The 11,128-nt window shown below is 31.9% G+C and overlaps 2 protein-coding genes across 3 annotated transcripts; both read right to left on the bottom strand.

Annotated features, from left to right (window-relative positions):
* Nucleotides 1-206: 206 nt before the first annotated feature.
* LOC117242430 (adenomatous polyposis coli protein-like) lies at nucleotides 207-5,508 on the bottom strand. Of its 2 annotated transcripts, XM_033509079.1 has the most exons (8): nucleotides 4,404-5,508; nucleotides 4,167-4,311; nucleotides 3,566-3,717; nucleotides 3,121-3,451; nucleotides 2,468-2,903; nucleotides 1,868-2,119; nucleotides 1,551-1,790; nucleotides 207-1,467 (listed from the first exon to the last, which is right to left on the bottom strand). In XM_033509079.1, the coding sequence occupies exons 1-8, from the start codon at nucleotides 5,236-5,238 to the stop codon at nucleotides 814-816; spliced, it is 3,045 nt and encodes a 1,014-aa protein (XP_033364970.1). In that variant the 5' UTR covers nucleotides 5,239-5,508; the 3' UTR covers nucleotides 207-813. The 2 variants fall into 2 exon arrangements, with proteins under 2 accessions (XP_033364970.1, XP_033364971.1); XM_033509080.1 differs by lacking the exon at nucleotides 207-1,467 and having other exon boundaries at nucleotides 1,582-1,762.
* A 1,756-nt stretch (nucleotides 5,509-7,264) lies between these two features.
* On the bottom strand, nucleotides 7,265-8,896 carry LOC117242460 (small nuclear ribonucleoprotein Sm D3). Its single transcript, XM_033509149.1, has 2 exons — nucleotides 8,311-8,896; nucleotides 7,265-7,621 (listed from the first exon to the last, which is right to left on the bottom strand). The coding sequence occupies exons 1-2, from the start codon at nucleotides 8,624-8,626 to the stop codon at nucleotides 7,509-7,511; spliced, it is 429 nt and encodes a 142-aa protein (XP_033365040.1). The 5' UTR covers nucleotides 8,627-8,896; the 3' UTR covers nucleotides 7,265-7,508.
* Nucleotides 8,897-11,128: the final 2,232 nt, after the last annotated feature.

Below are 11,128 nucleotides of genomic sequence, written 5' to 3'. Positions count from 1 at the left end.
AGAAGAAACAAGAAATATCTTCTGATCTCATATGAAGAATAAACAAGAAATTATATAGGATAATCATATATGCTTTTTCAATGCACAATATAGTGTTTCAAAACTATGATTTAGCGAAGTAAGTGATAGTAAATAGTAATGAAAAAAAATATATATGTTTTATTTAATTAACATATTTCCCATTTCGCTTCATTTTTTACAAATTCTAATCCAATCAATAAGCAACTTAATATATACCAAATCCCCATAAAAAATCTGATATATGTAGCTAATCAGTAGTCGCTTAAAACTTACATCTTCCTAATCTCATCATTAGACTGCGGAAGTTTATGCTTTTATAGAAAATTTGAATGCATGCAATACACAAAATATGCAAATATATATTAAATATTTAAGATAAAACAAACACTTATAAAAAAGACATCTGTCTATAGACAAATATCTACCTATAAAAAGTTTAGATTTCATTTCTTTAATTATATTCATAAAAATGTGAATTTACATAAGCATCCGCAATCTTCTTATTACAAACAAATAAAGCGAAATGAAACATCTTTCTTGAACGAAAAATTTTCTTAATTAAGTTTTCATCATAATCCTATCACACTTTACTTAATTAACATGTAGTTTTGAAGTATTCTGTATGCTAGGAGTTGGACAGAGTTATTGCAAATTTCTGTCAATCACAGAACTATAATAATCTCACTTGCTTATCCCATCAAACATGCACCCTTGATCGCCATCCTTTTATGAATTATCATAAAAAGGTATTCAATCTTTCTATGGATGAGACTTTTAGTTTTTGTTTTTCATTTAGGTTTTACAAACGTACGAATTATAACTACATATCGAACAACTGTCTTCGTTGACATTCCCCTCTGTATTTTTCATTCCCTTCAGACGATACTTGTTCCTCGGCATCCCAGAACTAATGCACAATTCCAGGAAAGCCCACTCCTCAATGGATCCAAGAGAACTTTCTTCACTAAGAGAACTCACAGAACTATGCCTTGAAGGTACTACATTTGACTTCGTTGTATTCCTACGTAATTCGTCGTCATCATTTTCACCATTTAAGATTGGGGACCTACAATTAGGGATTTCGGAACGTGAAGTACTTAGAATATTTTCGTTCATGTTGTTATTTTCGTGCTCTGACTGAGAAAACTTTTTGGTGTACAATGCCATACGGTTTGTTCTTTCATATGTATTAATTCCACTATTTTTAACAATATGTTTCCTATTTTCCTGAACCTTCATAGAATGGAAGGTGCAAGAAGTTCCTTTGTGCAAGGAAAGATCATTCTCTATGGGTTTATGTGATGGCTGGGTCTGCACCACCGTGTTTCCAAACAGATGGGGTTTATTCACATAATAATATGAAGTACTGGAAATATTTCTCGTTTTTGAGTATTCTGGTTGCTTCTTTACGGACACTAAGGACGAATTTGATGAAACATTCAACGCCTACGAATGATAAAAGACCCATAAAGTCTAATCCATCTAAAATTTGATATGTAGAATGAGAAAATAAAACTGTATATTTTTACCTTTGGCATACCAGATTTAATACACTGCGCCAGCATGATGTCTTCCTCTTCCTCTGAGAGGCCTAAATTATCCTCGAATGGTGCAGACTTCTTCGACTGATGTTTATTATCCTCAATATATCCTGGCTGACGGTACGACGTAGACGATGACGACGATGGTTTTCTTGAAGCCGTCACCTTCGATTTCTCCGCGGTTTGCGGCAATGCTTGTCCTATAAGTGTTGAAATATTCAATTTAACCTAGAAGTAATACACAATGGTTCATAAAAAATATTGATATAATCAGGATTAGTCAAAAACGGAATAAAGAAAGAAACCTTAGGCATGGCCGCTCTTATACATTCACTGAGAATGGCTTCATCGTCCGAATGATTAGGGCTGTCGCCAAAAGGATCATTTTCGTGATCCAATGTTGTATGACATATGGATTTTCGAAGAGCAGGGTTCTTGTTGGCACTTTCTACAGGGGACGATGATGGTGTTCCACATATATTGAATCTCTGTGTTAGCACTTCTGTTTTCTGTACAAAGGGAATGCAACTCGTTGGTGGCGGAGTTATTTGTCTAACCTAAAACAAACATAAGATAGTTAACATTTAAGCACCTGGCAATTGGGGATATAAATACGTCTAATTATTTTTTGATTTGCTGAAAAGAAATTAATTTAAAAAGTATACACAATATTGTTTATTGTAGTAATAATATAGTATAAATATATTTTATTTCATGTTATATGGATTAAGAAATGGTATTTAGTCAACTAAATTAATAGTTCTTTTTGTTATGATAATCTTCATAACAAGAGCCCATATGCAAGGGAACTTTGCAAAATGTACTTACACATGTAACTGTGTAACTGGGTGTTTAAGTGTTAATATCGAAGATTACTTAAAAAACTTCTCTACAGTTACACGTACTTTCGATATTCCTGACTGAATGCACTCATCAAGAATTTTCTCATCTTCACCAGAGAGATTAGAACTTTCATCTGACAGATCGTTTCTATGGCACTCGACTTCACCCGAAGATTTAGCTTCTTCAATCCTTTCTACATCTTCCTGAACACTCGGCATAGACAAGGCAGAAAGATTTGATTGTGAGCCCACTGGGGAAATATCAGCAGGTGTATCTTCTGTACAATACACATGTACGGTATCTGGAGCAGCAACAACTTCTATTGCGGGCTTGCTAGGTTTCGAAGCTGTCACTGTAGCATCCGCGGAAGTGACAGCAACAGGAACTGAAGGTTCCAGTCTGTTTAAAACTGGTGTTCTCTGACAACGTACCAACATGTTTGATGACTCTGATTGTATGGGTTTCTGGACAGTAGACGTTTTGAAAGATTGTCTATATCTGTAATATACATAGTTAAAAATATTAATATTAATGTTATTAACAAGTGATATTAGTTGATAATGATATCGCATATTTATTGAAAAAATATCATAACTGAAAATAATTCAGTTCTGTGTGTCTTCTATAAACAAATACGTGCAACATGTATATACACGAATGAATAAATATGAATGATAAATATCAATGACTAATATATTGCAAACTATTAAAATACCTATTATTTTGTATTCCCATGCTGATACATGCAGCCAACATGTCTTCATTATCTTCATCACCATCACTCACTTGTTCCTGATCCTTCTCAGCTTCTACGTTACTAACTTTTTCTTCCAAAGAATTTTCTTTAATATCTTTATCCAGCTCATTAGATGGTTCTTTCAGTTCATTTTGAGGTTTAGATATATTAGAAATTTTCATTTCATCGTCGATAGTTAAAGAACTGAGACTAGTAGCTGTGGAAAATTCAATGGGTGTTGATTCTTCCTTAAATGTGGCAATGTCATCCTCGAAGACACTGGTTCTCAGCGCATGACACTTTGAATATGCTAAAAAATAATATCTGTTAACAAGACTAGTAAGGTATTAAGGACATTTTTACTATTGTATAAATAAAAATTCTTGTGCTTAATCTTTCACTAACGATCAATAGCATTGCATACATAAATGTCGAACAGGCTGTCTTACTGCTTCTTCTGGTATTTTACTTATAAAATCTGTACACTGATTTTTATGATTACGAGGACTTGGAGGGATAGTTTGTGTTGGTGAATCTGGTAATTCACTTGGAGACACAACACCACTGGTCCTGCGACTATTAAACATCAATTTCAGTGTAAATTATAAATTTTGTTACAATTATTATTATTTTGCTGTGATTTGAGAATTACAGGGGGAAAAATATGATATAAACGTACAATTTTGTTGATTTTCTGATTTTGATGTTATTTAATAATTAAAACTGACATACTATATAATATAACATAATCAAAAACAAGAACAACCTGCTTGGTCTAGTACTTTAGCAGTAGGTGACAAATCTATGAAGTTTATTTTATAATGTTTTTAAAATCATTATTCTTCAAAAGAATTTAACATATAGAAACTCATAATTAAATTTAATAAAAAGGCAGTTTTGGTAATATATGATTGTTTGGCCAGGATTTTTTTCACTTGGATTTTAAAATTATTCTCATCTAAGAAATAAAAATTATGACTTATCATATTTCTCCCTGTGCTCTTTATGAGATTTTTGAAAATTACCTGAAATCACTGATGATGGAGCTACGATCATCATGTATAGAATGCTGCTCAAATCCACTCAATGAACCTAGAGAACTACAACATGAAAACATTAAAGGAGTTTGTTCTGCATAGTAGTCTTGTCTACTGAATGTAACCATTTTGCCTATAACAATCAATGTAACAAATAAAGCCACAATTTTCCATAGCACTTGATAAAAGTTTACACAGTACATTAAAACATTAAACATAGCAAACCTTCTTTGTCTACAACTCTGGAACTATTTTTTCCTTCTGTAGAACTATCAGTTTCATCAGGAATACGTAATATGTTGATGTTAGTGCTAGCTGCAGTACGGTCTGCTCTCTCTGACACATTATCAGCTTTGTCAGAAGAATCTGTGGAAGGTTCTTTGGAAATAATTCCATTAACATTATTCCTTTGTGTTATCGCACTACCAAGGGAGCTGAGAGAATTAGCACGAGAAAAACCATCAGATGTTCCTGCTTGATAATAATTCATTAACTTTTCATTAGAAAGACAGTTAGGTTTACATGTCTCAGAAGTTTTAGAGGATTCTAATTCTTTCTCAACAAGAAGTGAACGGTCTTCATTGCAATTAATTGTCATTGGATGCTCATAATTCAAATCTTCCTTGCGACTAAGTTCAACATTCTTTTTACTGTGTTTCTTCTGCGAATCAACAGATTCCTTTGCATTCTCCAGACGTAAATCGGACATGGAAGTCGCAGTCGAAAAATTGAAAGGTGTTTCATACGGAGTTCCTTCTGTACAGTAAGTCTTTACAGTATCCTCCTGAACGCTTCCAGGAAAATATTCAGGACTCTGTTTCTCATCGTCATCAGTGTCATCCTCTGCGTATCGTAAACTATAATCTGTTGGCTGATCAAGATCGGTTTCAGCATAATCTCCAAATAAATCGACTTTGGAGTCACGTTCCCCGAATTCTTTCTTACAAGATCGATCACTTCGAGAGGAATTCTCCGTTTTCCTTTCACTGTACTTTTTGCTATAATCTACTGGTTGCTCAGTTATTTCATCCTCATATCTTTGTCCCGTATTCCTCTCCATACTGTGCTTTATTACTTTATTTTTTCGATTGCGATATATTTTCGCCCTCGAACAATTTTTTTGAAATTACAGTTTTATCAATTGATTAACATAAAAATACGAGGTTTGAGTATTAACTAAAGATTTGGGTGTAAAAAAGAATTATTGGAATCCGTTTTAATAGATTAATGTTTAATTATTCTCACCATCCCCGGTAAAATCTTAAATCAGTAGATGAGTAGAAAGATCACCGATACAATGTTAAAAAAGTCAGCCAAAAGTGCACACCAAGAACAAGGGTCTCTAACGGTCAACGATAGAACTATGCATATATTCTCCTTCGATACTCTTAATGGGATGAAAAAATAAATAAAATATTCAAAGTACAATGCCTTTTATAATAATTGGTAGATAAAACAATTTTCTATCAAGATTCTATTTTCGTAATTTTATATATCAATATATAAATTTATGCAGCATGAAAACATGTATGAAAATGCAGTCTAATCATGATTATTTAATTCATTTCTACATTTAATAACTTACATTATAATGAAATTTATATTGTTATATTTTAATAAAAAAAACATTACAAAATAAATTTTATAGAATATCTTGCAATTATAATAAAATGTCAGCTTCTCTGTAAGCATCTTTTTTTAATAATTATCAGAATAATTGTTTCTTAAAGATATATCCTCTTCATTAAGAGAGTATAATAATTTTAGACAGAGATATTTCAACACATATAGCTATTTTTACAGGGATGCTTTCGTAATATTATATCGTTTTGTTAGTATCAGTTGACATGTATAAAAAATCCAAAACGGACAAATGCAGGCGAAATTTCGGTTCCGAAAAATTCTTGAAATATAGCACCGATTCCAAGCATTGGTGAAATTGTGTCACCTACTAATGGAATCCTAATTAACTAATAGAAAATCACTATTTTGGTCGACGAATTTCTTGTTCGAACGACAAGTTTTTTGCTCTTAGATTTTCTCGGAAAATTACATTATTTTCTGGAATTTTAAAATGTTTCATATATTTCTTATACTATTTTATTCTTTCAATACTTATAAATATTCACCAATTTTTTCGAATTTTTGTCATCATTAACCTATCCCTCAAAGCAATGGGAATTGGAGAGAATTAGAGAATTGTGGATGTTGAAAGGACTTTAAATGATTAAACGCTTTGTTTATATACAAAATAAGATTGCTTTATTCAATTCAATTTGCAAGTTTACAACAATTGTACAGTTTTACAATGTGTTCATCATTTTCTATATAATAATTTGTGTAATCGTGTAATTTTATGCTAATTTGATTTCGTTGCTCGATCGATGGAGTCAAAATAATTCTTCTTGCGCGAATGAAGACCGAAAATTTATAAATTCATAAACACAATGAATACTGTATTTGAAATAGTTCACATATTTTCGTATATTATGTACATTCTATGTATTTTACCACCCTTAAACTCATAAATGTATAAAGATTCACAGTCCAGTTATAAATGCTCGTGGTACAGCGTAGCGTTCTGCCGCTTGTTTTCGAATCGCTACTAAGCGCATGCGACCGGCCAACTCCGTACACCAATATTCGACGACGTTCTGATTGGTCAATATAAAAAACTCGCGAATTTGAAAGATTCATTCACACGGTTCCTTTTTCTACATATATTAATATTATTTTATTGTTACAGACAGCCGTTAATTACTTATTACTCCATGACAAATTGTCAGGCTAGCTAAGGCTACCAGCCACAGCTAACACTCAACTGATACATTGAAATAAAGGAAAGGAAAGAAAAGATTCATTCAAGTAGAATGTTGCAACCATTAAGATCATGTACGCAAATTCCTTACTACTATATAAAAGACCGTATTAATACTATTTAAAACTGATACATCGATCGCAGTGTGCTCTGGAGTTATTGGATATACGAAATGATCGCACAATATGTCTAACATACATTGAATAACAAATATGAATGAATCTATTTAAACACTTATAATCATTAAAAGTATAATATTAAACAGATCTTAAGATTGTATACATTATTGCAATTTGTTTCTTTATTTCGGGAAATATTGTATAAAAATACAATGACTGAGAACATGGTTTGGAGATTTTTATGGAAAAGTACTTCATTCGTTTATTTAAATATCTCTGTTTCTAATCAAGTGGAAATTGAAAAAACATTTGTTATGAACAATATAAAAAGTTGATCTTAAATCGGGTTTGTTTATCTTTTTCTTAATGTAATGTCCTTTATCATTTTATAGTTTAACCTCGTCCCCTTCCTGCTTGAGATCCTCCGGGCTGATTCTGTTGATTTAGCCAAGGTGCAGAACCTGTGCCTCTACCTCTCTGATTTTGACCTCTACCTCTTCCACGAGCTAAAACAAATTGTCAACTCAATAAACAAACAGAATGATTGAATATATATAGTGGCTCATAAAGGCATTATCACAGAAAACTTTTATATATATATTATGTGTCTTTCATATACAATATATTCAAGTTTCGTTAGACCTATAATGAAACTTGAATATCATATTTGAATGAACGTTAGTGAAATTTGAAACAAATATAAACATGTACATAGAAACAACAAGATATTTAGTGCAATTATAGATTTTACAGAGATTACAAACCATTTAAATAGTTTTCAATTATTCACTATATTAATAAACCTAAATATTCAATGGTATCATCTTTAACACTTATTAAATGTTTTAAATGGCTATCTTTGCTGTACAGTACATATATATATATATATATGTTCTAATATTTTTATGAGCAGTTGTGTATATCTCATAAAATACCATACATAAATGAATATACTAGAGATGTTTATGCAAATTCATATTTGTGTGAGCGTAACTAAAGAAATGATTACCAATTTGAATATTTTACATATTTCCAAATATTGTGTACATTCTATAGATTGTAGAATATTTACATTTCCATAGATATATAAACACCCACAGTCTATTAGTGTAATATGAGGTAAACGTTATCAACCCAACTGTTCACATAAATCCAAACAAAAATATCTTAAAACTAAAATATATCATGAGTAAACCTTGGGCACGTAAAATAGCTGATTTCCCTCTGCCTGCAGTTCCCGAACCTTTGCCTCCCGGTCTCTTAAACATTGGTGCGTTCTTCAACATGTCTGGTAAAATGAGAAATCTAATTTTTGAGCCTCTAATATAAACATTCTCTAACTGCGCCTCACGGCCGTCTCTATAAGTTACAGTGATATTTTGCATCTGACAGTTCATATTATCCTCAGCTTCTATCAATTTGCCGCGGTATACTTCGCCAGTATTCGTTTCACAGGTTATGGTATGGCCTTCCGCTTCGTGGAGTACTTTTATCGGTACTCCGATCGACATTTTGGCGAACTTTTTATAATTCCAATAACAAACACAAAATATTACTTAATTGATTCAAAATAGTCAGAAATGTCGAAAGAAATAAAGAAATTGTAAATGCACACTATAACCTCTACTCTGGTTGCAAGCGTTTATACTAATCGCTTGCTTTAATTTGACCATCATAGATGGAGTTTCTCTCGCGCATGCGCATTGTATACAATTACAAACGGAAGGCGCGAGCAGAACACAATTCTTACTTCATGATTAAATACTTATTAAAAATAGAAATTAGAAGCACAGAGGATGATTTGAAGTAATAGAAGAAACCAATTAATTCGTCTAAATACTTTCGCATTAATGTGTAATTTTTGTTCTTCGTAGAGAAAGAAGATCGCAACAGCTCTCTATTTTCCATTTTTAAATAATCATATATTTATTGGTCATTAACTTATCGAAGTGCTACCAACTTTATGATAACACAATGTGGAATAATCGTCAAACTAGGTTCTCGCAAAATTCATGTAACTTTACATTACTTGATTTGGCTAAACACAGAAACTTATTTCGTGTCTTCTATATGTGTCTTATTGTCCTAAAATTGCATCACTTTTTTTATTTAATCGCTAAAATTCGCTTTAAGAAAATGATCACTAATTCGTTCGACCTATAGATTACATCGAATCGGTGAAAAAAAATGGCAGACCTCGTGTTCCAAATTACATACGATATCAATTTGAGGAAGTTTGGTCGAATGCCAAATAACTTCATCTGCCTCATCTTTCGCCAGGGCGTTAAATTTATATATATTTTTGTTTGTTAAATATACATAAATATAATCAACTATATAATTATAAATGGTGAAGAACCATCGGGATAAAGATCGATACTGACGATCAAAAGACAGATTTATTGCAGTAAGGAGTTACGTGAAAACGAAAGAATTAGAGGAGGAATTTCGTTATGGATCATAGGCGTAGAAACGAATAATACACCAAGAGCGATAATTTTTTCTTTTCCATCTACGAAAGAACCTAAGATATTGTATCTAAATGTGTTCTTGTCAAAAGGATGGTAAAATTGTTAAATTGATACATAATATATTAAAGTCGACGTCTCACTTCTTTCCTTTTAATCGCTTAATTATACTAATATCAATCATGTAATAATTACAAGCATCGTTTACGTCCTTAATATGTATAGTCAGCCGAGTACGAACACGTCGCTCTGTTTTTATCCACGTCATTTTCCCAGTTCCATATACGTACTTTTTTTTTACCAATCTCGAAATTAATTTTCTTTCCAACATTCACTCAACCATTCATACTCTCACATATTTATTCTTTCCCTCCCTCTCTTTCTCTGTGTGTGTCTACGCAAGTGTCATTCATTCGTTATAGGCAAGATTCTACTCCCCGATATCGTGTTACAATCTTAGAAAAATATGCTATGCCTAAAATAGGATGAAGGCCTGAAGGCAACCATTCCGTCGATATTATTGATAATCAGTGTGCGTACCTTCTCTTTTACACGTCGCTTCAATCTAGTTGACACATTATTCCCTCTCTTTTCCTCTAAGGTGCGCGTCAGAACGAAAATGTATCACTGCGCAACCAATCTGAAGAAAACAATTTGCAAGGACTATTTTAAATTTTCCCTCCAACAGTCATTAAGATTTTCCCATCATGCAAAATGTTAAATAATAATCGTATGATTTCGTTATGATGCATTACATAAAAAACAATTTTTAATGTTTGTTTTGTAGGTTGAATTTTATCTTTCTTTTAAATGAATCATGACGTTAAAACAATTTATCAATGTTGCCAACCGACAAACGACCAAAGATAAAAAAAATTTGAATTGAAATACTCTGATGTCATTCGTGAAAACAAAATAAAAGACGATTTGTTGTGAAGCCTCGGCTAATGTGAGATTTTTTTTAGTTAGTAGTTCATATTGAAACAATACGATTTTTATTTATAACATTTTTTTTGTTTTTGTTTTTCATACGACGATTACAAAAATTGGAAAATTGTGACGACCGAGAAAGTCTCACTCTGTACACATAATAATATATTGTCCATAGACATTATGTTCATCGTGTGTTATGTATGTGTATGTACGTGTATCTGTACGTGTGAAATCACGGCAAATATGGAATATATGCAAAGTTTCTATAGAAATCGCTTTCTCTCTTAGCTTCCTCTCGTTTTGCAAGAAGTACATACAGAATTGTATCGACTATATTATAAAATAAGGATCATCCATAACGTGGCACTGAAATTAAGAACGATTCACTTTATTCTATTTAACGTATCAATACAAGGACTTTTCTTCTTTCTTTGTATTCTCATAAAGACGACTTTTTCGTTTCAATAGCTTTTTTTTTATCGCTAGATTGGCTATCACGCAAAACCTTAAAAAGAACGAAGGATCAACAATCTATTAGAAAGAAAAAAAAAAGAAAAACAACGAAACGCAATTATTCTTAAAGACAGAGCAAAAAAAACATGATGGTACGAT

The sequence above is a fragment of the Bombus vosnesenskii genome, unplaced genomic scaffold (genome assembly GCF_011952255.1).
Source record: "Bombus vosnesenskii isolate JDL3184/JDL3185 unplaced genomic scaffold, Bvos_JDL3184-5_v1.1 scf7180000016274, whole genome shotgun sequence".
Classification (NCBI taxonomy): domain Eukaryota; kingdom Metazoa; phylum Arthropoda; class Insecta; order Hymenoptera; family Apidae; genus Bombus; species Bombus vosnesenskii.
The sequence above is the reverse complement of the archived record's forward strand: the minus strand, read 5'-3'. Positions and strand labels throughout refer to the sequence as shown.

What these genes read in the sequence shown, in the direction of transcription:
- LOC117242430 (XM_033509079.1), bottom strand. Translation starts at nt 5,238, where the DNA reads ATGGAGAGGAATACGGGACAAAGATATGAGGATGAAATAACTGAGCAA. An exon ending in CAGAGTTGTAGACAAAGAAG is followed by an intron (nt 4,312 to 4,403) that starts GTTTGCTATGTT and finishes TGATTGTTATAG; the next exon opens with GCAAAATGGTTACATTCAGT. An exon ending in TTAAATCTGGTATGCCAAAG is followed by an intron (nt 1,468 to 1,550) that starts GTAAAAATATAC and finishes TATCATTCGTAG; the next exon opens with GCGTTGAATGTTTCATCAAA.
- LOC117242460 (XM_033509149.1), bottom strand. Translation starts at nt 8,626, where the DNA reads ATGTCGATCGGAGTACCGATAAAAGTACTCCACGAAGCGGAAGGCCAT. An exon ending in AGCTATTTTACGTGCCCAAG is followed by an intron (nt 7,622 to 8,310) that starts GTTTACTCATGA and finishes AATTTGTTTTAG; the next exon opens with CTCGTGGAAGAGGTAGAGGT.